The sequence below is a fragment of the Amblyomma mixtum genome, chromosome 6 (assembly GCF_055824585.1).
Source record: "Amblyomma mixtum isolate Tamu chromosome 6, ASM5582458v1, whole genome shotgun sequence".
NCBI lineage: Eukaryota > Metazoa > Arthropoda > Arachnida > Ixodida > Ixodidae > Amblyomma > Amblyomma mixtum.
In genome coordinates this window covers 137,598,785-137,625,766 of record NC_143017.1, presented here as the reverse complement: position 1 = coordinate 137,625,766, position 26,982 = coordinate 137,598,785, and the positions used below count along the sequence as shown (strand labels likewise).

Genomic DNA, 26,982 nt, shown 5'->3' with positions numbered 1-26,982 from the left:
TAGCCTTGCTTCGCTAAATATGCTAGAAAATATGTAAGTGTGTGGAAACGTTCCAGCAAGTCTGTTGTAGTTCTTGAAGTTAGTCCTGAGGCAACAAATCAAATTTATTCGCACTTTTACGCTGTATCACAGGTGATACAGACAAGTGGCAGACATAGAGAGAGCGCTGAATGCTGTTCAGCTTGCAAAATAACTGCACACTCGCCCAGTTGAAGCCAGCCCGCCACATGTTCTCTGGAGTGGCTTGGTAAAACTTAATTGAATTCGTGTGCAAGCACATCCATTTGATCCACCGCACCCGACCCTGACTGACTTTACCTGAATTATTTTATTGATCATAATTGTAGGTTTTTTGCAAAACGCAATCATTATAATGAATTATCACATGACTAGAAAACTTGTCAGTAATACCATGCAATCAGTATCGGCTGAATAAAAAACGGAGCGTACATCTTTCTGTGATTCACGGGTTCATAATTAAAGCAGCAGTGCCGCTATTCACTGAAGGCAAATAAAAAAAAGTAATGTTGTTGCCCTTCTGGTGTTCATCGTGACGCCCGACGTTTGGGCTCAGAATCGAGGTAACCGAAACGATTGTTCTCGATGAACAGTGGGTCCTGCTGTTCCATCTGCTGCCAGAAGCCGTCGAAATCCAGAGGGTCACCTTCACCTCCGTATTCTTCGGGCAGCATCGTTGGTGGCATATCTTTGTGTAGATTCTTGTAGTCCGTGCCATGAAAGTGTATCTGTTTGAAGAGAAAAAAGACACACTTAGAGATTTTGCATTCGTGGAATTTCACATGTCTTCACATCGCGCAGAGCCACGTGTGTGTTTGTGTGTGACGTATACAAGTAGTGAAAGCGAAAGAAGAGCGCCGTTTATTCGAGTGCATCCCTACAGAACGTCAGCATGGTAATGAAAGCAAGAAAATCAGGACCACGACTAATTACTACAACTTCCTGCATGCTGTGCTCGGGGCATAAGCTCTACAAAAGGAAATGCTCCGATCGAAGCCTTTTATATAACATTATCTCTCTTCTCAGTGTAACTGCCGGATTATACTTTTTTGTCATAATCCCAGAGGACCATTTCAATTTCGGTGATGCCGGACTGCGGACGACCAGAGACAGAAAAGTTATCCAAAAAAGGGAAGCTGCATGCCTAAAGTGTAAATTTTAAATGAGTTGCCTGTGTATAAAAGCTTAGCCACCGGATCTCAATCAACGCTCAAATCCCATCTTGTGACCGCATTTCCATTCGCGGTACCGCAGACCACGAGGTGATCAAAGTGTAACACATGCCAAAGCGAGCAGCCTCTATCTCACGTTTGGCGACTGCAAGCGCGGCAGTGTGTGATGCTCTTTATCTCACCTTTAAAAAAAAAAAGAAAGCACTTGTATGCTGCTATACCCTAATCACGAGTAAGCCCATATTGGCTTAGAAAGGGAGTACGCTCTCCTCGAGAGCACTTGTTCATAGATGCAGGGTATGCTGCCCAAGTTCCGGCGTAGATTTCGATCACTGATGTGGAGACGCCTTCGTCCCCTGTGTTCGCTTTCCCGCAACGCACTAGTTTCCTGTGGTTAGCTTTCCCGCAACGCACTCCCCTTAGTTGTTTTTAACTAACAGGAGAGGGCGCTCGCGTCGCAGCGACACCAGCGCCACGGACGGCGTTTTGCTGCGCGCGCGGAGGGAACGACGGGGTCTCTCTCCTTGGTACCGGAAAAGGACGCGGACGCTTCGCGTTTCGCCGCGGGCGACCTCGTGTGGAAACATGTTCCCCTCAGCTCGTCCCGTCTGGCCTCGGAGCTTCCCTCTTGCCCTACCATGGGCGAACGTTCGCTCGTAACCGTGCTGGTGAGTCGGACATCCTCGATTCCTCAGTGTATATTGTTGCTAGCTGGCGTTATTGTTGTTATAGCAATAAATACCTTGTTTTTGTCAGCCAGTGTGTCGTTCCTTTGTTCCCGCAGAGCAAGGCCCGCCGTGGTCGGCGAGCGCTCGCGACCACGGGTAGGGGTCCGCGCGGTTTTGAACTAGGTCAGCCGCGGTTAAACGGGCAATACGTGTTTATCTCCCCCATTTTAAACCCCACACTAGATACACGGAATGCTTACTCTTGGCAAGGGAGGTATATTCCTCCTGCAAGTCATAGTAACTTGGTGCAGTTAGCAATGCGAGGATGCTTTTGATTGCAGTGCCGGAGGGCCTGAGGTCAGCAAAAAAGAGGAGATGGAAGCCTCTGTTAAAATCTTCGTAACTGCTACAACTTTGCATGTTTTGAAGAGTAAATTTATTTCCGTTGCCAGCTATAAGTATTCCGTATCTTTAGTGATGGAAATCTACCCCAGAGCTTGGGCAGCATACCCTGCTCTTGCCGCTTTAATAGAGTGCGCTAAACGACAGCTTACTTCTTTTTTACTCCTTCAGTGTTCGGATGTATCCAAGACGCGTAAGAGACTTACTCTCTCAGCCAGCTTTCGTTTGATGAACGGCCTCAGTATAACGAAGAGAAAATCCATGGCCTTGGACTCCCGAATGATGTGTAAACCTTTCAATCTCATTGGCATGCAGTCCTGTGAGGAAATAACAGAAAAAACGTTTAGCGCTTATCTAAACGAAGAGGCATCCTCTTGCAACCTAACTGTTTTCTGAAATCATTTTATTTCTAATTGTTTGAGACTGAGATTAACGTATGAGCCCGACAGAAGATACCTCGTGGCCAACAAGGTCTGTTTCTTTTCGAAGCCTGAAAAAAGGCTCTTTTTTTATTCATGATACAAATATATTCTAGCGTACATGGTACCGGGCTAAAAATCGCGTATCATGTCTTGTTCATAACTGCTATGGTGAGCGAAAAAAGCTGAATGGCGCAAATCTGACCAGAACAAATTCGCACCTATGGATCCAGACGGAGTACAAGCTTTTGAAAAGTTCTGTGACTAAGTGCATGACGAAGATTGCTTTAAAACAAATTAGAGAATGGTTGCGAGTTTATAACATGAGTGATTCGGAGTCAGCAGAAGGTGACCTCAAAGAAAACATCTCAGCGTTTATATTTTAGAGCGGATTCGCTAAAAGCAAGGGCTTAGCGGCGTTGGTCGAGTCGTTAATGCACCCGGCTCTTATTCGGGCGGCAGATGTGGCAGCATCACTTGGTGATCATTGCTGTCATTATCTACGTTCCTTTTTTCACCGCGAAGATGGTTCGCCGATACCGCTCCTTCGGAGCACCTGATAGCACATCCGTTTGCCTCATATTCAAGAAGTGGAATGTATTTTAATGAGGATGTGAAGGAACAAACTATGCTGCCTCACGACAGATAAACGCACTGTGCGCTCAGCTCTGAAGACAAAAAAACAGTGCTTTTTTTTCCTTTATTGCCTGACTTTCGCATTGCAGAAGAATGACCAGCACAAAATTGCAGGAGACAATGAACACATGGTACTGATATAGGACACGGCGCTTATGCCAAAAGTGTACTGTGACCACAACGAACAGGAAAAAGAGCTAGAGAACAGGAGGAAAAAAAAAACAGAAGCTCCCCGTCGGGGAATCGAACCCCGGTCTCCCGCGTGACAGGCGGGGATACTGGCCACTAGCCCCCCGTTCCGCACCCTAGCCCCCCGTTCCGCACCTTGTGGAACAGATTGCATCGGCTGGTACGTTCCCATGTTGACGCCCAAATAAATGTTGCAAACACTCTGTGCAACCTTTGCACTGAAGTCCTTGGCAAAGTTAACGCTTGCAGAACGTAAAAAATCCTCGCTATTAAAAACATGTTGCACACCGTAGCTCTTGCAAACATGGAAAAGTTGTGACCGCCCCATTTGCTTGTCTGAGCTTTGACTCGTTCGGTTTCATGGGCCCAATATTCTTTGCTATCTCTGTAGTTGGTTAGCGGCACGCCGAGGTACTTTCCTGGCGTGTCTACCCACTTCATTCGACAGAATACGTCTGGCGTGGCCTGCCACTTTCCATGCCAAAAACCACAACATTTCTGCCAGCTTATCGCACAGCCACTTGCATCACAAAAATTTACGGCTTCTCTCACCACTTCTTGCACGCTTTCCTGGTCTCTGCAGAACACTGCTATATCAGCTGCATATGCCAATACCTTCACTTCATTATGACAAAAGGCGTAACCTCGAATGTTTTGCGTAGTTAACAGCTTTAAACAAAAGGGCTCCAGGTAAAGTGCAAAAAGCAGTGGAGAAAGAGGGCAACCCTGCCTCCCTGACGACAAGACAGGAATACTATTACTCAGGCGGTTATTAATTATGAACCTTGATGTACAGCCATCATAAACCATTTTCACGCCATCAGTGATGATACATCCTACATTCACATGTTCCAACAGCGCGATCAAAATTTCATGCACAACTTTATCAAACGCCTTATGCAGGTCCAGTTGCATCATGGCGACACGACCCTCCGTTGCATCACAGCATTCAAGGACACTCCTAGCTACGTGTATGTTAGTAAAAATGGATCTGTCTTTTATGCCGCAGGTCTGGTGTGGGCCAACAAGGGTTTTAATTACTGTTTGGAGTCGTCCGGCTAGCACTTTCATATAAATTTTGTAGTCTACGTTAGTTAAGCTTATTGGGCGGTAACACTCAACTGACTGCAACCTACTCGGGTCGTCCGATTTTGGGATCAACACCACGTGGGAAGTTCGAAAAGACGGCGGAGTTAACTTTCTTTCGTAACACTCGCTTATTACGCGCTGCAATGCTATTGCCATTTCTGTTTTCAAGGCCTTGTAAAGTGCGGCACCGAGGCCGTCCGGCCCAGGCGACTTGTTTAAGCTCAGCTGCTGTATTGCAGCTTCGATTTCTTCTGCCGTTATGGGCTCCTCAAGTACCTGCGCCAGGTCCTCCTCGACTCTTGGCATTAGCGACAGGAATGCAGTTTTGTAATGTTCAACATCGGGCGTTTTAAGCCTGAACAAGTTTTGGTAATATTCCAGAAACGCCCTTTCAATCACCTCAGATTCGGAAGTTACGTCATTGCGATAACAAATTTCCTTTATCTCTTTCGAAACTGCATACTGTTTTTCGTCGCTGAGCGCCCTTTTTGTGGGCGTCTCCCCAAGCCAAAATCTTTCGCTGCGCGCCCTTATCACAGCACCTCGATATTTCGTTTCATCTATTAGTTCAAGCTTAGTTTTGGTCTCTTTTATTTCTTGTCTGTACAACCCCGGCTTGACGCCTTCCATGCTGAGCATGAAATCAAGCTCGGTACGAAGTTCCCTTTCTTGCTGTTTTTCTTTACTCTTTAAAACACATGCTCTTTCTATAGCGGCCACTTTCACGTCGCATTTAAATTGTTCCCATGTTTGTATAAAGTCTGTCTCTTTTTCTAACAAGCTTTTGACTAAGTCTTTTAGTTTCTTGCTAAACTCGTCATCCTCCAACAATGAGTCATTAAATTTCCGTAATTCCCAACTAAACTTGACAGTCCTTTTCCTCTCCCCAAGTGTGATCACGACTAAAGAATGATCACTGAAGCTGACGTGCACAGTCTGGTGCTGGGAACACAAGGGCACAACCTCAGAAGAAACAAATTCTGTCCAGCCTTGCGTGACTAACGCCTTGGAAATGCGTGTACTGTGCTTGTTCTGAACCTTGCATTATAATGCCAATATCTTCCAATTCTGCTTCATTAATCATCTCAGACAGTAGCTCGGCACTCGTGTCCTGCAGGGTTTTGTTGCTTGTTCCATCTTCAGGTCTACACACGCAGTTGAAATCTCCAAGCAATAGTACACGCTTTTCTGTCAGCAGGAAAGGTTGAACACGGTGAAAAAAGGCATCTCGTTCGGGAATTCTATTAGGCGCATATACACACACAGCTCTCCACTCTACACCAGAAAAGTAAATATCGCATGCTACAATCCGGCCACTTTCACAGGAAAATACAGTTTCCACGGTGACTTTGCCGTTTCGTGTTAAAATCAGACACCCTCCCGACTTTCCTTCTGCATGGCACACGCAAACACTGAACTGTGCACGGTAAATTTCTGCCATCGCATCTGTCGACTCTTCGCTTTCAATTTTTGTCTCTTGAACAGCCAACAGATCGATTTCGTTTTCGAACAAGAGACGTTTAAGCTGATTTTGCCTTCTTCGCGCAGAAAGACCTCTCACGTTCAGTGTGGCAATACGCAAGCTAGATGTTAGTTGAGACGCCATCTAAATTCGCCGCTCTCGAAGTGACATCGGTTTGCAGCTCACCTCATCAAAAATCCTTCCAGTTTGCAAAGTAAGGCGGTGCCAGCACTGAACCCGATCGAAGACCGGGTTACCAACACGAAGACCCTGCAAGGCACCTCCGCTAAGGCGGAGGGACACCCGACGAAGTCCTACGATCAGGAGGGATGTTCGGCTTGGGCTTGTAGGCCGCACGTCGAACAGGAGGCGCTTTGGGAAGAGGTTCCTCATGGTCCGTCCCGTCGTAGCTCGTCGCCTTGTCATCAGCTTCGTTGTGCGTCCTCTTCGCTGGCAAAGTTGACGCCGCGGGCATCTCCGTGTCAACGTCCTTCTCGTCGGTCGATTCCAAAACCGTCTCAGCGGCACCTACCGCAGCATCATCTGCTTTTCCCGCGTCCGCCTCAGTTCTGGTGTCAGGCACAGGTGGTTCATCTGAGTTGGCAGCCTCATGTTCCGTGGGAAGGGTTGCTTTTTCTGAGGCTATGCTTTTCGGTACTGCGTCTTCCCGACTCTCACGGGTCGCCTCTACCGCGTCGACTTCGTCCATAATATGCTCCTCAGTAGCATCCCTACGACCAGGACCAGCTACGGTTGCATATGTTCGCACGCACTGGGCGTCGTCGTGGCCGAAGCGACGACAGAGCCCGCAACGTGGCACACGGCACTCCCGACGTATGTGTCCGGTGCCGCGGCACCGGAGGCAGAGCGGAGCTCTGCCAGGAACGTGGACGAGTGCGACGTCCTCTCCAACATGCAGCTGGTGCGGTAAGTCCTCGATGGTAACGCCCACCTTCAGCTTCAATGTCACTGAGCGCGTAGTAGACGACTTGTCGACGCAGCCTTTGACTCTCCACTTGTCCCGAGTTATGTCGGCCACTTTTCCAAAAGCCGCCAGAGCTGCCTTCACGTCGTCATCTTTCACGCCGTGTAGCAGCCAGAACAGCTTCAGCCTGACGCCCTGGTTGCATGGGTCAATGACCACACAGCGGTGGTCCTTGACGTTGAACGCCTCCGCCTGTAGCATTTTGTTTTTTCCTTCTTCATTGCAGAATGTCACGGCCCAAACATGATTCATCTGATATGATCCGAGGGCAACCACTTCCGGCAGCAATGACAGACGTTCAAGAGCGTCACGAAAGTTTTCAACACGGTATGGCCTGGCTTGGACGTCGCCATGCAAAAAAACAGTATGCAAAACGCTCGAACCTGTTGGCAAATGCGGCAAAATCAGCTGGTAGTCCCCGTTCGGTTTGATCGTACTCCTGATACCGCGGCCCGGCTGGGCCGCTAAATCCGCTCCTTGGGAGCCCATGATACACACGTCCGTCACGCTCGGTGGCCGGAAGTCGAATCATACTAACGAGGAGGGATGGGATGGAGGGCCTCACACTTCACTCTTGTCTGAGAGAAACTCGCTGTGCACTCGGCTCTGAAGACAGGGAAACGGCGCTTGTGCCAAAAGTGTACTGTGACCACAACGAACAGGAAAAAGAGCTAGAGAACAGGAGGAAAAAAATAAGAAGCTCCCCGTCGGGGAATCGAACCCCGGTCTCCCGCGTGACAGGCGGGGATACTGGCCACTATACTAACGAGGAGGGATGGGATGGAGGGCCTCACACTTCACTCTTGTCTGAGAGAAACTCGCTGTGCACTCGGCTCTGAAGACAGGGAAACGGCGCTTGTGCCAAAAGTGTACTGTGACCACAACGAACAGGAAAAAGAGCTAGAGAACAGGAGGAAAAAAATAAGAAGCTCCCCGTCGGGGAATCGAACCCCGGTCTCCCGCGTGACAGGCGGGGATACTGGCCACTATACTAACGAGGATTTTTTTTTTTTCTTTATTGCCGATTTTGACGTACAAATCAAGAGGTTACAAGAAATAAAACATGGCGGCCACACTTCGGCCGACCACTATACTAACGAGGAGGGATGGGATGGAGGGCCTCACACTTCACTCTTGTCTGAGAGAAACTCGCTGTGCACTCGGCTCTGAAGACAGGGAAACGGCGCTTGTGCCAAAAGTGTACTGTGACCACAACGAACAGGAAAAAGAGCTAGAGAACAGGAGGAAAAAAATAAGAAGCTCCCCGTCGGGGAATCGAACCCCGGTCTCCCGCGTGACAAGCGGGGATACTGGCCACTATACTAACGAGGAGGGATGGGATGGAGGGCCTCACACTTCACTCTTGTCTGAGAGAAACTCGCTGTGCACTCGGCTCTGAAGACAGGGAAACGGCGCTTGTGCCAAAAGTGTACTGTGACCACAACGAACAGGAAAAAGAGCTAGAGAACAGGAGGAAAAAAATAAGAAGCTCCCCGTCGGGGAATCGAACCCCGGTCTCCCGCGTGACAGGCGGGGATACTGGCCACTATACTAACGAGGATTTTTTTTTCTTTATTACCGACTTGGCCGGGCAAACAAAACAAAAATACAATGACATGACAATAAAAGCACAGGTCAGTTTCTAGCTATCGCACGATGATAAAATGGGTTAAATGATTTTAGTTGGTCGAGGACAGGCAGCCACTGATTCTACTTCCGGCCACCGAGCGTGACGGACGTGTGTATCATGGGCTCCCAAGGAGCGGATTTAGCGGCCCAGCCGGGCCGCGGTATCAGGAGTACGATCAAACCGAACGAGGACTACCAGCTGATTTTGCCGCATTTGCCAACAGGTTCGAGCGTTTTGCATACTGTTTTTTTGCATGGCGACGTCCAAGCCAGGCCATACCGTGTTGAAAACTTTCGTGACGCTCTTGAGCGTCTGTCATTGCTGCCGGAAGTGGTTGCCCTCGGGGCATATCAGATGAATCATGTTTGGGCCGTGACATTCTGCAATGAAGAAGGAAAAAACAAAATGCTACAGGCGGAGGCGTTCAACGTCAAGGACCACCGCTGTGTGGTCATTGACCCATGCAACCAGGGCGTCAGGCTGAAGCTGTTCTGGCTGCTACACGGCGTGAAAGATGACGACGTGAAGGCAGCTCTGGCGGCTTTTGGAAAAGTGACCGACATAACTCGGGACAAGTGGAGAGTCAAAGGCTGCGTCGACAAGTCGTCTACTACGCGCTCAGTGACACTGAAGCTGAAGGTGGGCGTTACCATCGAGGACTTACCGCACCAGCTGCGTGTTGGAGAGGACGTCGCACTCGTCCACGTTCCTGGCAGAGCTCCGCTCTGCCTCCGGTGCCGCGGCACCGGACACATACGTCGGAAGTGCCGTGTGCCACGTTGCGGGCTCTGTCGTCGCTTCGGCCACGACGACGCCCAGTGCGTGCGAACATATGCTACCGTAGCTGGTCCTGGTCGTAGGGATACTACTGAGGAGCATATTATGGACGAAGTCGACGCAGTAGAGGCGACCCGTGAGAGTCGGGAAGACGCAGTACCGAAAAGCATAGCCTCAGAAAAAGCAACGCTTCCCACGGAACATGAGGCTGCCAACTCAGAAGAACCGCCTGTGCCTGACACCAGAACTGAGGCGGACGCGGGAAAAGTAGATGATGCTGCGGTAGGTGCAGCTGAGACGGTTTTGGAATCGACCGACGAGAAGGACGTTGACACGGAGATGCCCGCGGCGTCAACTTTGCCAGCGAAGAGGACGCACGACGAAGCTGATGACAAGGCGACGAGCTACGACGGGACGGACCATGAGGAACCTCTTCCCAAAGCGCCTCCTGTTCGACGTGCGGCCTACAAGCCCAAGCCGAACATCCCTCCTGATCGTAGGACTTTGTCGGGTGTCCCTCCGCCTTAGCGGAGGTGCCTTGCAGGGTCTTCGTGTTGGTAACCCGGTCTTCGATCGGGTTCAGTGCTGACACCGCCGTACTTTGCAAGCTGGAAGGATTTTTGATGAGGTGAGCTGCAAACCGATGTCACTTTGAGAGCGGCGAATCCCAACCATTTAGATGGCGCCTCAACTAACATCTAGCTTGCGTATTGCCACACTGAACGTGAGAGGTCTTTCTGCGCGAAGAAGGCAAAATCAGCTTAAACGTCTCTTGTTCGAAAACGAAATCGATCTGTTGGCTGTTCAAGAGACAAAAATTGAAAGCGAAGAGTTGACAGATGCGATGGCATAAATTTACCGTGCACAGTTCAGTGTTTGCGTGTGCCATGCAAAAGGAAAGTCGGGAGGGTGTCTGATTTTAACTCGAAACGGCAAAGTCGCTGTGGAAACTGTATTTTCCTGTGAAAGTGGCCGGATTGTAGCATGCGATTTTTACTTTTCTAGTGTAGAGTGGAGAGCTGTGTGTGTATATGCACCTAATAGAATTCCCGAACGAGATGCCTTTTTTCACCGTGTTCAACCTTTCCTGCTGACAGAAAAGCGTGTACTATTGCTTGGAGATTTCAACTGCGTGTGTAGACCTGAAGATAGAACAAGCAACAAAACCCTGCAGGACACGAGTGCCGAGCTACTGTCTGAGATGATTAATGAAGCAGAATTGGAAGATATTGGCATTATAACGCAAGGTTCAGAACAAGCACAGTACACGCATTTCCAAGGCGTTAGTCACGCAAGGCTGGACAGAATTTATGTTCCTTCTGAAGTTGTGCCCTTGTGTTCCCAGTACCAGACTGTGCACGTCAGCTTCAGTGATCATTCATTAGTCGTGATCACACTTGGGGAGAGGAAAAGGACTGTCAAGTTTAGTTGGGAATTATGGAAATTTAATGACTTATTGTTGGAGGATGAGGAGTTTTGCAAGAAATGAAAAGACTCAGTCAAAAGCTTGTTAGAAAAAGAGACAGACTTTATACAAACATGGGAACAATTTAAATGCGACGTGAAAGTGGCCGCTATAGAAAGAGCATTTGTTTTAAAGCGTAAAGAAAAACAGCAAGAAAAGGAACTTCGTACCGAGCTTGATTTCATGCTCAGCATGGAAGGCGTCAAGCGGGGGTTGTACAGACAAGAAATAAGAGACCAAAACTAAGCTTGAACTAATAGATGAAACGAAATATCGAGGTGCTGTGATAAGGGCACGCAGCGAAAGATTTTGGCTTGGGGAGACGCCCACAAAAAGGGCGCTCAGCGACGAAAAACAGTATGCAGTTTCGAAAGAGATAAAGGAAATTTGTTATCGCAATGACGTAACTTCCGAATCTGAGGTGATTGAAAGGGCGTTTCTGGAATATTACCAAAACTTGTTCAGCCTTAAAACGCCTGATGTTGAACATTACAAAACTGCATTCCTGTCGCTAATGCCAAGAGTCGAGGAGGACCTGGCGCAGGTACTTGAGGAGCCCATAACGGCAGCAGAAATCGAAGCTGCAATACAGCAGCTGAGCTTGAACAAGTCGCCTGGGCCGGACGGCGTCGGTGCCGCACTTTACAAGGCTTTGAAAACAGAAATGGCAATAGCATTACAGCGCGTAATAAGCGAGTGTTACGAAAGAAAGTTAACTCCGCCGTCTTTTCGAACTTCCCACGTGGTGTTGATCCCAAAATCGGACGACCCGAGTAGGTTGCAGTCAGTTGAGTGTTACCGCCCAATAAGCTTAACTAACGTAGACTACAAAATTTATATGAAAGTGCTAGCCGGACGACTCCAAACAGTAATTAAAACCCTTGTTGGCCCACACCAGACCTGCGGCATAAAAGAAAGATCCATTTTTACTAACATACACGTAGCTAGAAGTGTCCTTGAATGCTGTGATGCAACGGAGGGTCGTGTCGCCATGATGCAACTGGACCTGCATAAGGCGTTTGATAAAGTTGTGCATGAAATTTTGTTCGTGCTTTTAGAACATGTGAATATAGGATGTATCATCACTGATGGCGTGAAAATGGTTTATGATGGCTGTACATCAAGGTTCATAATTAATAACCGCCTGAGTAATAGTATTCCTGTCTTGTCGTCAGGGAGGCAGGGTTGCCCTCTTTCTCCACTGCTTTTTGCACTTTACCTGGAGCCCTTTTGTTTAAAGCGGTTAACTACGCAAAACATTCGAGGTTACGCCTTTTGTCATAATGAAGTGAAGGTATTGGCATATGCAGATGATATAGCAGTGTTCTGCAGAGACCAGGAAAGCGTGCAAGAAGTGGTGAGAGAAGCCGTAAATTTTTGTGATGCAAGTGGCTGCGCGATAAGCTGGCAGAAATGTTTTGGTTTTTGGCATGGAAAGTGGCAGGCCACGCCAGAAGTATTCTGTCGAATGAAGTGGGTAGACACGCCAGGAAAGTACCTCGGCGTGCCGCTAACCAACTACAGAGAAAGCAAAGAATATTGGGCCCATGAAACCGAACGAGTCAAAGCTCAGACAAGCAAATGGGGCGGTCACAACTTTTCCATGTTCGCAAGAGCTACGGTGTGCAACATGTTTTTAGTAGCGAGGATTTTTTACGTTCTGCAAGCGTTAACTTTGCCAAGGACTTCAGTGCAAAGGTTGCACAGAGTGTTTGCAACATTTATTTGGGCGTCAACATGGGAACGTACCAGCCGATGCAATCTGTTCCACAAGGTGCGGAACGGGGGGCTAGGGTTGTCAAATTTATTTCTGAGACAGATAATCACTAGATTCTTTTTCTTACGTCAAGATAATGATTTTCTGCGAACTGTTATACAAGTGCGATTGTCAGAATCACTGCCTGATTATGTTGTGTCATCTATGTCTGCAGGGCGGAGTGGGTTAAGTGCTTTTTTGCAAGAAGTTGTTGCAGCAGTCCGTATTCTTCAGTCAAAATTTTCCGATGAGTATCTAACCATTGTAACAAGGAAAAAGATGTACAAGGACCTGCTTTATGTGTTTCTGCCAGTGCCTGTTTATCGCAGTGCTTATCTTCTGGGTCCCGAAAGGGATGTGCTAAAAAGAGTCAAAAGAATGCCGGTGAAGCCTTCAGTGCGTTCTTTCTTTTTTCAATTGCATACTGGAACCCTCCCAGTGAAGCCATGGTTGCAAAGCAAAGGCCTTTTTGTACCTTGGTCAGTAGAGTGTCTTATTTGCAAGAAAGTGGAAACTATAGAACATATCTTCCTCGACTGTCATGACGCTGTTTTTCTTTGGGATGTGTTGAAGCGCACAGTGAAAAAAGATTTCCCCCTGACTCCTTTTGGAATACGCTTCCTACCATGTGCAGAGCCAGGTGAAGTGCCTTGCGACCTGGTAATGTTGCTCTGCATGCACAGCCTATGGCGTACGCGAATGGATGTCAGGCATGAACATGTTGTTGTGAATCCGGCTCATCAGTATTTCATTGAGAGCATCATGTATACTCAGGAAGTTTTCGGACAGCAAGCTCCTCAGCCTGAGTGGCTGCCTGTCCTCGACCAACTAAAATTATTTAACCCATTTTATCATCTTGCACTAGCTAGAAACTGACCTGTGCTTTTATTGTCATGTCATTGTATTTTTGTTTTGTTTGCCCGGCCAAGTCGGTAATAAAGAAAAAAAAAAGACAGGCAGCCACTCAGGATGAGGAGCTTGCTGTCCGAAAACTTCCTGAGTATACATGATGCTCTCAATGAATTTTTTTTATTTTATTTATTTATTTTATTTATAGATACTGCGATCTTGTACAGATCATAGCAGGGTGGGACAAAACAAAATACAAGCATATAAACACACACAAATTCACAACATTTACAGGCACTTTTCAAACAGAAGTAAAGAATTTTGATTAACAGTCTCGCTATTAAGTTTGTTCCAATGAGTAATTGTCCTCGGAAAAAAAGAATATTTAAAGCAGTTATTTCGCGCGTTCAAAGGGGTGATTGTTAGTGCATGCCTTTGTCTCGTGTTATAACCTGAGGAGTAAGAAAAATAATTAGAGGTATCAACTTTATAATGTCCTTTTATAAGCTGGAAAAAAAACTTTAATCGACAAACACGATTTCGCTCATTGACGGGGGGTAACCCACTTCGCCTCACGAGCTCACTTACAGATGCAAGGCCATATGAGTTAAAAACAAATCTAGCTACTTTATGCTGTATTCGCTCAAATTTCTGAATGTTTGTTAACGTGAAATACTGATGAGCCGGATTCACAACATGTTCATGCCTGACATCCATTCGCGTACGCCATAGGCTGTGCATGCAGAGCAACATTAGCAGGTCGCAAGGCACTTCACCTGGCTCTGCACATGGTAGGAAGCGTATTCCAAAAGGAGTCAGGGGAAATCTTTTTTCAGTGTGCGCTTCAACACATCCCAAAGAAAAACAGCGTCATGACAGTCGAGAAAGATATGTTCTATAGTTTCCACTTTTTTGCAAATAAGACACTCTACTGACCAAGGTACAAAAAGGCCTTTGCTTTGCAACCATGGCTTCACTGGGAGGGTTCCAGTATGCAATTGAAAAAAGAAAGAACGCACTGAAGGCTTCACCGGCATTCTTTTGACTCTTTTTAGCACATCCCTTTCGGGACCCAGAAGATAAGCACTGCGATAAACAGGCCCTGGCAGAAACACATCAAGCAGGTCCTTGTACATCTTTTTCCTTGTTACAATGGTTAGATACTCATCGGAAAATTTTGACCGAAGAATACGGACTGCTGCAACAACTTCTTGCAAAAAAGCACTTAACCCACTCCGCCCTGCAGACATGGATGACACAACATAATCAGGCAGTGATTCTGACAATCGCACTTGTATAACAGTTCGCAGAAAATCATTATCTTGACGCAAGAAAAAGAATCTAGTGACTATCTGTCTCAGAAATAAATTTGATAACCCTAGCCCCCCGTTCCGCACCTTGTGGAACAGATGGCATCGGCTGGTACGTTCCCATGTTGACGCCCAAATAAATGTTGCAAACACTCTGTGCAACCTTTGCACTGAAGTCCTTGGCAAGGTTAACGCTTGCAGAACGTAAAAAATCCTCGCTATTAAAAACATGTTGCACACCGTAGCTCTTGCAAACATGGAAAAGTTGTGACCGCCCCATTTGCTTGTCTGAGCTTTGACTCGTTCGGTTTCATGGGCCCAATATTCTTTGCTTTCTCTGTAGTTGGTTAGCGGCACGCCGAGGTACTTTCCTGGCGTGTCTACCCACTTCATTCGACAGAATACTTCTGGCGTGGCCTGCCACTTTCCATGCCAAAAACCAAAACATTTCTGCCAGCTTATCGCACAGCCACTTGCATCACAGAAATTTACGGCTTCTCTCACCACTTCTTGCACGCTTTCCTGGTCTCTGCAGAACACTGCTATATGATCTGTATATGCCAATACCTTCACTTCATTATGACAAAAGGCGTAACCTCGAATGTTTTGCGTAGTTAACAGCTTTAAACAAAAAGGCTCCAGGTAAAGTGCAAAAAGCAGTGGAGAAAGAGGGCAACCCTGCCTCACTGACGACAAGACAGGAATACTAATACTCAGGCGGTTATTAATTATGAACCTTGATGTATAGCCATCATAAACCATTTTCACGCCATCAGTGATGATACATCCTACATTCACATGTTCCAACAGCGCGAACAAAATTTCATGCACAACTTTATCAAACGCCTTATGCAGGTCCAGTTGCATCATGGCGACACGACCCTCCGTTGCATCACAGCATTCAAGGACACTCCTAGCTACGTGTATGTTAGTAAAAATGGATCTGTCTTTTATGCCGCAGGTCTGGTGTGGGCCAACAAGGGTTTTAATTACTGTTTGGAGTCGTCCGGGTAGCACTTTCATATAAATTTTGTAGTCTACGTTAGTTAAGCTTATTGGGCGGTAACACTCAACTGACTGCAACCTACTCGGGTCGTACGATTTTGGGATCAACACCACGTGGGAAGTTCGAAAAGACGGCGGAGTTAACTTTCTTTCGTAACACTCGCTTATTACGCGCTGCAATGCTATTGCCATTTCTGTTTTCAAGGCCTTGTAAAGTGCGGCACCGAGGCCGTCCGGCCCAGGCGACTTGTTCAAGCTCAGCTGCTGTATTGCAGCTTCGATTTCTGCTGCCGTTATGGGCTCCTCAAGTACCTGCGCCAGGTCCTCCTCGACTCTTGGCATTAGCGACAGGAATGCAGTTTTGTAATGTTACACATCAGGCGTTTTAAGGCTGAACAAGTTTTGGTAATATTCCAGAAACGCCCTTTCAATCACCTCAGATTCGGAAGTTACGTCATTGCGATAACAAATTTCCTTTATCTCTTTCGAAACTGCATACTGTTTTTCGTCGCTGAGCGCCCCTTTTTGTGGGCGTCTCCCCAACCCAAAATCTTTCGCTGCGCGCCCTTATCACAGCACCTCGATATTTCGTTTCATCTATTAGTTCGAGCTTAGTTTTGGTCTCTTTTATTTCTTGTCTGTACAACCCCGGCCTGACGCCTTCCATGCTGAGCATGAAATCAAGCTCGGTACGAAGTTCCTTTTCTTGCTGTTTTTCTTTACGCTTTAAAACACATGCTCTTTCTATAGCGGCCACTTTCACGTCGCATTTAAATTGTTCCCATGTTTGTATAAAATCTGTCTCTTTTTCTAACAAGCTTTTGACTGAGTCTTTTCATTTCTTGCAAAACTCCTCATCCTCCAACAATGAGTCATTAAATTTCCATAATTCCCAACTAAACTTGACAGTTCTTTTCCTCTCCCCAAGTGTGATCACGACTAAAGAATGATCACTGAAGCTGACGTGCACAGTCTGGTACTGGGAACACAAGGGCACAACCTCAGAAGGAACGTAAATTCTGTCCAGCCTTGCGTGACTAACGCCTTGGAAATGCGTGTACTGTGCTTGTTCTGAACCTTGCATTATAATGCCAATGTCTTCCAATTCTGCTTCATTAATCATCTCAGACAGCAGCTCGGCACTCGTGTCCTGCAGGGTTTTGTTGCTTGTTCTATCTTCAGGTCTACACACGCAGTTGAAATCTCCAAGCAATAGTACACGCTTTTCTGTCAGCAAGAAAGGTTGAACACGGCGAAAAAAGGCATCTCGTTCGGGAATTCTATTAGGTGCATATACACACACAGCTCTCCACTCTACACCAGAAAAGTAAAAATCGCATGCTACAATCCGGCCACTTTCACAGGAAAATACAGTTTCCACGGCGACTTTGCCGTTTCGAGTTAAAATCAGACACCCTCCCGACTTTCCTTCTGCATGGCACACGCAAACACTGAACTGTGCACGGTAAATTTCTGCCATCGCATCTGTCAACTCCTCGCTTTCAATTTTTGTCTCTTGAACAGCCAACAGATCGATTTCGTTTTCGAACAAGAGACGCTTAAGCTGATTTTGCCTCCTTCGCGCAGAAAGACCTCTCACGTTCAGTGTGGCAATACGCAAGAAAGATGTTATTTGCGACGCCATCTAAATGGTTGGGATTCGCCGCTCTCGAAGTGACATCGGTTTGCAGCTCGCCTCATCAAAAATCCTTCCAGCTTGCAAAGTAAGGCGGTGCCAGCACTGAACCCGATCGAAGACCGGGTTACCAACACGAAGACCCTGCAAGGCACCTCCGCTAAGGCGGAGGGACACCCGACGAAGTCCTACGATCAGGAGGGATGTTCGGCTTGGGCTTGTAGGCCGCACGTCGAACAGGAGGCGCTTCGGGAAGAGGTTCCTCATGGTCCGTCCCGTCGTAGCTCGTCGCCTTGTCATCACCTTCGTCGTGCGTCCTCTTCGCTGGCAAAATTGACGCCGCGGGCATCTCCGTGTCAATGTCCTTCTCGTCGGTCGATTCCAAAACCGTCTCAGGTGCACCTACCGCAGCATCATCTGCTTTTCCCGCGTCCGCCTCAGTTCTGGTGTCAGGCACAGGTGGTTCTTCTGAGTTGGCAGCCTCATGTTCCGTGGGAAGCTTTGCTTTTTCTGAAGCTATGCTTTTCGGTACTGCGTCTTCCCGACTCTCACGGGTCGCCTCTACCGCGTCAACTTCGTCCATAATATGCTCCTCAGTAGTATCCCTATGACCAGGACCAGCTACGGTAGCATATGTTCGCACGCACTGGGCGTCGTCGTGGCCGAAGCGACGACAGAGCCCGCAACGTGGCACACGGCACTCCCGACGTATGTGTCCGGTGCCGCGGCACCGTAGGCAGAGCGGAGCTCTGCCAGGAACGTGGCCGAGTGCGACGTCCTCTCCAACACGCAGCTGGTGCGGTAAGTCCTCGATGGTAACGCCCACCTTCAGCTTCAGTGTCACTGAGCGCGTAGTAGACGACTTGTCGACGCAGCCTTTGACTCTCCACTTGTCCCGAGTTATGTCGGTCACTTTTCCAAAAGCCGTCAGAGCTGCCTTCACGTCGTCATCTTGCACGCCGTGTAGCAGCCAGAACAGCTTCAGCCTGACGCCCTGGTTGCGTGGGTCAATGACCACGCAGCGGTGGTCCTTGACGTTGAACGCCTCCGCCTGTAGCATTTTGTTTTTTCCTTCTTCATTGCAGAATGTCACGGCCCAAACATGATTCATCTGATATGCCCCGAGGGCAACCACTTCCGGCAGCAATGACAGACGCTCAAGAGCGTCACGAAAGTTTTCAACACGGTATGGCCTGGCTTGGACGTCGCCATGCAAAAAAACGGTATGCAAAACACTCGAACCTGTTGGCAAATGCGGCAAAATCAGCTGGTAGTCCTCGTTCGGTTTGATCGTACTCCTGATACCGCGGCCCGGCTGGGCCGCTGAATCCGCTCCTTGGGAGCCCATGTTACACACGTCCGTCACGCTCGGTGGCCGGAAGTCGAATCCACTAACGAGGAGGGATGGGATTGAGGGCCTCACACCGCTGCCTTATGACAGATAAACGCATTCTGAATTCGAAAAACTAGTATGGCTATTACTAACGACCGGCTACAAATCTCTAATTGCAATCAGGCGCCTAACTGTTATAGGTAACAAGTTAATTATTGGAAATTACTTAACCAGCTTACTAGTTATGATGATTCACCGGTTTTCTGGTGTCCGCTAACGCTGGCAAAAAACCATATTTTTATCTCAAAAGTCCGGAGCTCGCCTTCTTCGGCACATTCAAATGAATGCAGTCATCACCCCGTCTCGCCTCTTTCTCTATCGCTATCGATCTGACCCTTCCTGCCCCAAGTGCCCCTGTATCTATGCGGACCTTGCCCATTGCCTCTTCTATTGCCCGGCTGCTCAGCAGTCGGGTTCCTACCCCCCACCTTCTTTATCCACCACCTGGCTCGACTGGCTTGGCGCTGAAGGGGAGGAAGAACAGCGACTTCTGGTCGCCCAGGCGGTCGACATGCTCGGCCTGTAAATTTTGGCCGAATAAAGGTCTTCTACTACTACCACTATCTCAGAAGCCCGATTTTTGAAAATTACTTAGTCTTCCCTGAAATACTCTCGAAGTGTGTGTGTGTGTGTGTGTGTGTGTGTGTGTGTGTGTGTGTGTGTGTGTGTGTGTGTGTGTGTGTGTGTGTGTGTGTGTGTGTGTGTGTGTGTGTGTGTGTGTGTGTGTGTGTGTGTGTGTGTGTGTGTGTGTGTGTGTGTGTGTGTGTGTGTGTGTGTGTGTGTGTGTGTGTGTGTGCGCGCGCGCGCGTGCGTGCGTGCGGAGAGAGAGAGAGTAAGAACGTACGTTTTCCTCCACCATGCTACCACACAAAAATTGGCGCATGTCGTGTTCTTATTCCATAGGAATGTTTTCATTCATGCGATGATCTTAAATCTCTTAACGCTTGCTTTTCATGATGTGGTTTATTTTGGGGATAAGTTTAAAAGTACTTTTTAGAAGCAAGTGCCCATAAGAGCGGGTGGCGCGACATTGCATGTAATCCGCATCACTGTATCAAGGAAATTAAGGCTACCACATCCTGCTCCAGGGCTCTTGCGTGTTTAAAATAGCCGCTTGTAATTACTCGTGTTACAGTGTGAGAGGTAAGCAGTTGCTACACGAGTGAGAAAGTGCTGCTTATGAGATTATTGTTGTACGCAAGCAAAATAACTGTACTAAAGGGAAAAAAAATCTCATTTGACAAAAAAAGTTTTACAGCAACCTGCCCTTCCCATGTTGTTCCTTAAATGCTAAGTGAAAATTGGGCATTCTGTGTCCCCTGCATGAATGAGTGCTTATAGTAAGTTGTCATTGCTGCAAGTAAGGAGCCGAAAAAAAACTCGAATGATTAAAATTTTCTTTGGATGACCAGAGTTGTATTCTAATTTGAACTTAAACACATCGGTCGATTTTTACCTCCGCATCACGTCATCCCCTCAAAGCGGAACATAAGTGTCCCCTCCAGTTTTTTTTCCCAGGTGCAAGCCCTCACACTACAGCGGCATTTTTAAATCATTAATTCAGTTTTCAATTATGTTTGGAATATTCCCTAAAACTTTCAAAATGATTGCGTATACGGTAATCTGCGTCAATATGCAGGCTACTGTTGCCGTTAGGAGGTCAATGCCCCTTCATGAAACCTGCGCTGTCCAGTTTAGAGGCAACCACTCTTCTCAGAGTGCTAAGACGGTCTGTTTCTGCGGCGGCGAACCATACGGCATACAGAATGAAGGGATGGATATTAACGTTGTCCTTTGTTCTTTGTACGTCCTATCCTTTCACTGTTCAGTTTGATGTAGCTATTTCTGTTGTTGACTAGAAACAGCTGCACAATATTCTGACGACTCTGTTAGAAGGCAACAAGAGCTAGCGCAATGGCATTGTTAGTGTTATCTTACCTGAAGATATTCCAAGAAACGTCGCATGAGGCCTAGGTTGCACGAGAAGAGGCTGTTGAGGGTGAACCCCGCTGAATCAAGAAGTATGCTGATCCCAGCTGTCTGAGAGGCCGGATCTGTGGCCACGTGCTCTAGACAGACGAGCAGTGCTTTCTGGCACAGTTCGTAGGACCTTTTGCCCGGAACCCAGACACCTGTATGAAAACAATCCAGAGGAATTTGGAGTACTGAGTGCAGAGCCAGCTATAAAATATTTATAGAAAGATTTTTTTCGGTGACCTATGCAAAAGCAACCAAGAGGTGTTTATGCCAGCGTCAGCAGTGCGATGATTCCATACTATTCATCCAGTTTACGCCACTCATGCTTTAACTACTGTATTATTTACACAGATAGTCGAACCTCGTTAAAACGAAACGGTTTATAACGAAATAATGGACATAGCGAAGGAATGACGATTCCGCTTGGGAGCTCGATCAACACTGGCTATAACGAAGCTGCGGCTATAACGAAGTAATTGCCGCCCCCCCCCCCCCTTCCCAACTTCGTTATGATGAGGTTCAACTATATACAGCTGTAATTAGCGTACCATGCCAAAAGCGCCTCGTACTCCGTGTCGCCGCACTAAGCAGGGACGGCGAGCGCGTTGTGCCGCCGTGTTCTTTCTTCGCCTGGTGTTTCTGCGCTGTTTTTTCTTCTTTAAGAGGTGCCAACTTGCAAAAGTATGCGCCCTATCACAGAGAGGGGGCCTGCGGCTGCCTGACCTTTTAGTGATGTGACGATGTTTCGCGATGGGCTTTGTGAATCGGCTCGGTGAATCGCTCGAGTGCCTAGAGACGTAAGTGGGCGCAATGATGCGAGTGTAGCGACGGTGGTGGTTAGACGCGTTCTCTCAGCGGAGCAAGAACGTAAGTTGAGCCGAGCTTGTGGATTCGTCAGGAGGCGCGGACTCGCTGCGCGTGGTTGCGGTATACGTTAGGTGAAGCCGGCTCGCCGAGGTGAGCACACCTTGCTCTCGTCGGCGCCTGCCAGTGATTGCGGCGCTTGAAAATGGAGGACGCCATACATAGCATCCTCAACCAAGTTCACAGAGCCGGAAAAACTTTGCCGCTTGTTATGCATTCAGTAGCTTGCTGTTGAGAGTAGGCTTTCCGGCCATTAAAGTCATTTCTTCGTCATCGATCATGCATGCTCTGTTGTCTTTTTTGGTTTTCTGTTTTCTGCTTCGTGTGCTGCTAGCGTTTGTTTCATAGGCTGCTGGATAAACGCACATACATGCCGTGTTCATCTTTGTGCGCCGGAGCGAATGTTGTTCCGGGTGTAGTTAGTTTGGACTTCACACCCATCAGTCATCTGTCTGCAGTTGCCTATAAGTGTTGTGTGTTATTTCTTCCCTTTCGTTGCTGTCGATTATTTTATCGGTATTGTTAGCGTGCTTTTCTTCGATTCATCCAGCAGTGAGCTAACGGAGTCGTACCTGTAGGCCATTGTCTAAGAATATATTCTTACACCGTGCTATAGGCGGCCCACGACCTTCTTTCATTCTCATGTCAGTGTAAACAAGTGAATGAAAATATTGGTTAGCATTCCATTGCTGAGTTGGGGTAACTAAGCAGCAGCCGTTGGACGAGCAAGGTTGCTGGAAAGCAAGTTAATAACTGCCTGATTAAAAAAAATTATTCGAACAATTGTTTTTACCTGCCTTGAAGAGGACCACGCGACGACCGTGCGCGTCTTTGGAAGGCAGTACCATCATGATCCTCCTACTTGGTGGGTCGATGCTTGACGGAACGAAGTCGGAGTACACCGTCGGACAGGCGGCACGGTTCGCGTAGTACTTTTGGACCGTTTTGCGCGCCGCCTCAACGTCGTACTTGCGGACTCGAAGAAAGCGGACTAGGAACTCTTCATCAGTTCTCGGCTTTAGTTTTTTCTCCTCTGTAAAGAAAATGACCGCATGTCAGCTCAGAATGATAACCGATGTTCGAGTGTTTTTCAGTGAAGATTTATTAGCGCATTTTGCGCTTTATTTAGCTCTTGACGTTTGCTGGCGTGCTAAATCCCAAACCCGAAATTTTCCTCAGAGCCTAATGTTGGAGAGGAACTCCTTCGGCTTATTCTGCTTGTGTATTGCTACACCGTGATCATCATTGTCGTCGTGATCATTATTATTATCGCTGATTATTATCGCTGATGCAGTTTGGAAGGTTTCCGCCTTCTGCTTCTCTAGTAGCATGCAAAGGTAATGGTCGGAAAATAAAATTTAACAATTAAAAAACATGAAAGAACGTAATTACAGTGTAAGGTACAAATGTACCGAGAACAATAAACGTAACGCTAGCAACTTTCTGCGTCTCCTTATTTTTCTTCTGGAAGAGAGAATGGAGGAAGATGGGGTTCTTGACAACACAAATAAAATGATCAAGCGTCGAGAAGGAGCCTTAGTCTGCTAACCAGGATCCGTCCGCTAATGAACTGAGGCTTCCCCTTGAACCTTGTTCATTTTATTTTGCATTTTTCTTGCCTCATCCAAATCGATGACACACGTATTGAACTTGCGTTCAATACGATGTGAATGTGGCTGAGTCAAGTGCGGGTTTAAAGATGCACATTTTAGTGTGCCGTCAGCAGTCAGTAGCAACGCGAAGCTCTGTGCCAGGCATCGCAGAAGGCACGAAGCTGTCAACGCTTTACGAAGTCGCGGTAGAGAACGTTGTACTCACGGCGCATTCTGGCGCACGGAGCACACTATCACGCGATAGTTTTTTTTTTTAATTTTGCATTTCCCAATAAAAAGACGTGAACTATTTGGCCGTGCGGCATTCTGAAAGCACACGAGAGATTCATTGTCAGAGTCTTGCGAGCGTTCTGAACATCCCTAATGTTTGCTGGGTCCATGCCGCCCCACAGTATTGTTGAGGTTCCTACAATATGAAAGAAAACAATCAATGCTCACAAAAAGGTGAGCTTTCTGGTTATTTCTCTGTACCAAAATTAAACATGACTTTTATATATATATCACAAGTTAAAAGGTAAATAAGAAAACAGGAAAATTTGTGGTTGTCACCCATAATAATCGTGTAATCACTAAATGGATGCTTAAATTTTGTTCCCTTTCATATTGGCGGGACCTATACGTCTGTGGGCACGCCAAGTATAAGCAGGGAAACAATTGTTTACCCTGCAGCACTAGTCGAAGTCGCGAGACAGCTTCAACTTGTTGCCTTTCCATTTCTGAATACTTTGTCTCCAGTGCCTCTTCGTCGCCGGCGAAGCCTTGTTGATCTGTTTCCCTCACAGCAGACACCCTCGGGGGCAGTCCACCTTTGTGTTCGTATGAGAGCAAGAAGAAACAAAAGGGCCACATTAGGAGCAAGGAGAGGTCGGTCCATAATTATGTCTCTATTCTGAGATTGAGTGAAGCTATAGTCCCATTAGAATATCCGGGTTCTTTTTTCTTGACGATCTGTTCTTTTTATGAGGGCTTATTTACCTAGTATCGGTGAATTTGTGCACTTCGCGCTTTTGAGTGGAAGTATATTACAATTTCACTAAGGAGCGAGTCCCCCGCGATGAGCGCAAGATATCCAACGAAGTGCTGCAGTGAGCTGCGCCGCGAATTGTGTCCGTATGCAGAAAGCGGTCGGAAAAAAATTTGCGTGCATTCCTAACCTCCTTCCTCATCCATTGGGAGTTTGTAAATGTGGGCTTTTCAAGACTGCTGCAAGGCAGAAGCATCTTTGTCCCCGGCCCAGATTTCACAACTCTTTAGGACGGAAAAAAATTGTCTTTATACGCCTCTTCATGACGATCCCAACGTTTGATGTTCAGTCGTGTGCGATCGGTATTCCAAACTAAATAGATGGGTCACGTACCCACCATGCGGCTACGACACGCACGTGGAACTCAAAATTAGTGCCGTCAGCTCCGTAGGAAATACCGTTCATAAAACTCTGGTCAAAGCACAGTGGTGCACAGCTGTCGCGCTTGCCTTGCGCTACGTTCGATAGAAAGAATTCTTTTATGAAAATGCAAAGTAAGGAGAATTCAGGCACCGAGTTTGACCCGCCAACATGATATCCTGCGAAGGGTGAGGTGGTGAAAGAAAAGTGAATCGTGTAAAAGAATTGCAGTCTTGCAGTTGTGGTATTGAATCTGGAAGGAAGGTAAACAAAAAGTCGGTGCGTTGCGCTGCTGCTAAAGGCAGGAAAAGGAACCTAATATATAAACTAACCTAACCTAACCGTGGCTTCGCTCACCGTATGCGGAGCTTTTCATGGCAAGGTTCGTAAGCATTTCTGACGAGGGTCGTGAGGTCCGCGCCGTGTTTAGTAACGTATTGCGAGAGGCAAATAAACGTCGCGGTAAACTGAGTATATGGAAATAAAAAAAAATCCTACGCGTTCCTGCCATAGCTCAATGGATTAAATGTCTCCAATGGCGGTGGGTAGCAGCGTCTGCAAGTATACGAAGCCTAGCATATATGGGAAACCAGGTTTTATCAACTCGCAGTTCAGCAACGCGGTGCTGCATATACTCATATAAACACAGTTTAAAATAAATCATAGGAAGCCGTTGACGAGTTGAAAATGCACAAATTTCCTGAAGAAACTTCAATACGCATCGATGATATGAGCTGCATTTAAGTTCAGGTTAGCTGTTGCATTTCCGTGAGCTAGTAAGTAGGTATAGGCCAGAATAGCGCGGGCGATAACAGTACATTACATTGCAAAAGTAGAATTACCTGCGTTGTGGAGTAGTGCTTCAGGTCAGCTATTTTGTTACCCCCGGGAGCTGCCGCTGACAGCGACAACCTGAGAGTCGCGGCAAAGTGGGTCGCAGGGAGTGCACGCACGTTCATATCGGCTGTATTTTGACCCCAAGATACCACACGCAAATCATAGTAAACATGCCAGCTCTCCTTTCTTTACTGCCACCAAGCCTCTCCTTATATCTTCCTCTTCGTGGCCTCTATCGCTCCCCCCCCCCCCCCCCTTCCATTATTCGACAACGCCACATGCTTGCACTGGGCTGCGGCGTCGTTTGTCGGCCGATTACCTACAACCCTTCTGGAGTTCACTGCACTGATTGAAAACGTTGAGAGAAAAGGGAACAAAAGTCGGTACGTCCTCGTATGCCTCTAAATTAGTTCCGAATGAATGCGGGATTAGGACCGTTTGGCTTTACTGTGCGCTGCAAAACTCCCGCACTAAAATGGAGGGCAATGGCGAATGGAGGGGAGATTTAATTAAGAACAAGCTGTGCGCCGGCAGTCGGGCATTGATCATATAGGTCCCTTGACATGGGAAGTAATTAAATTATCTTACTGCAATTACAGTGATGTAACTACTTTTATCGGTAATTTTATAATGAATTACTTGTCTGGTATATGACGTAGTAATGCAATGAATTACTTTTCAGCAGTAATTTGTAAGCAAAAATAATTAATTACTATTTCAATCAATTTTACCAAGAATGCGCCACTGCTCTTTGTGTCGGCAATGATTTGATCTCTCGTTTGCCAGGTCGGGCGCCTATGAAGCAGGAGCAGCACGCGAAGGCCTGGGCGAGCAAGCCAACGAAGTTGTACATGCGGCCGAGTGGAGATGTGCGCGCGGCCTTAGCCGCCACCTCGGAACTGGGAGAAGGGAGAGCTACATTGCTACTGGCGCGTCATGCGAGCACAACCACGCCGACACGGTAAAATTGATAAATTGGTTTTTGAGGGAAGGAAATGGCGCAGTATCTGTCTCACATATCTCGGTGGACACCTGAACCGCACCGTAAGGGAAAGCAGGAAGGTGGGAGTGAAAGAAGAGAGAGAGAGAAAGAGGTCCCTTAGTGGAGGGCTCAGGAGAGAGAGAGAAAACTTTGTTTCAACAGGAATTCGGGGCACACCCCAGGGTCCCCGCACGACCCCACTGCACTCAAGTGTTTATGTTCCTAAGGTCCATAACACTGGCAGCACGGCCGGTGGCGATGCATGGTCTGCACGGCCGTGTCCTCCGAGCGCAGCAGGGTCTCCCAGTCCTCCCAGGTCTTGGGGTTCTCTAGGTCCCGCGGGGGAGGGTCCGCCGGGCAGAGGGAAATGATGTGGAGGGAAGAGGCGAAGGGTTCTGGGCATAGAGCGCATGCCGGAGTGGGGAAGGAGGGATGATAGTGGGCTAGGTTAAGGGGTGAGGAGA

The 26,982-nt window shown here is 47.5% G+C and overlaps 1 protein-coding gene and 3 non-coding genes across 4 annotated transcripts; all 4 read right to left on the bottom strand.

Moving 5' to 3' along the window:
* Window positions 1–83: 83 nt before the first annotated feature.
* On the bottom strand, window positions 84–25,658 carry LOC149340526 (alpha-tocopherol transfer protein-like). The gene is made up of 7 exons (XM_089551142.1): window positions 25,542–25,658; window positions 24,853–24,952; window positions 23,978–24,121; window positions 22,496–22,735; window positions 20,800–20,993; window positions 2,467–2,577; window positions 84–746 (listed from the first exon to the last, which is right to left on the bottom strand). Exons 1-7 carry the CDS (start codon window positions 25,656–25,658, stop codon window positions 546–548), a joined length of 1,107 nt encoding a protein of 368 aa, XP_089407268.1. The 3' UTR covers window positions 84–545.
* Window positions 7,741–7,812, bottom strand: TRNAD-GUC (transfer RNA aspartic acid (anticodon GUC)). The gene has a single exon. It is a non-coding gene; the product is annotated as a tRNA-Asp (tRNA).
* On the bottom strand, window positions 7,970–8,041 carry TRNAD-GUC (transfer RNA aspartic acid (anticodon GUC)). Its single transcript has one exon. It is a non-coding gene; the product is annotated as a tRNA-Asp (tRNA).
* TRNAD-GUC (transfer RNA aspartic acid (anticodon GUC)) lies at window positions 8,530–8,601 on the bottom strand. Its single transcript has one exon. It is a non-coding gene; the product is annotated as a tRNA-Asp (tRNA).
* Window positions 25,659–26,982: the final 1,324 nt, after the last annotated feature.

Excerpts from the sequence above, each read along its gene's own strand:
- LOC149340526 (XM_089551142.1), bottom strand. The coding sequence starts at position 25,658 with ATGAACGTGCGTGCACTCCCTGCGACCCACTTTGCCGCGACTCTCAGG. Across the intron at positions 24,122-24,852 it reads ATGTTGGCGGGTCAAACTCG|GTGGACTGCCCCCGAGGGTG; the intron begins GTGCCTGAATTC and ends ACGAACACAAAG. Across the intron at positions 2,578-20,799 it reads GTTTCTTGGAATATCTTCAG|GACTGCATGCCAATGAGATT; the intron begins GTAAGATAACAC and ends ATTTCCTCACAG.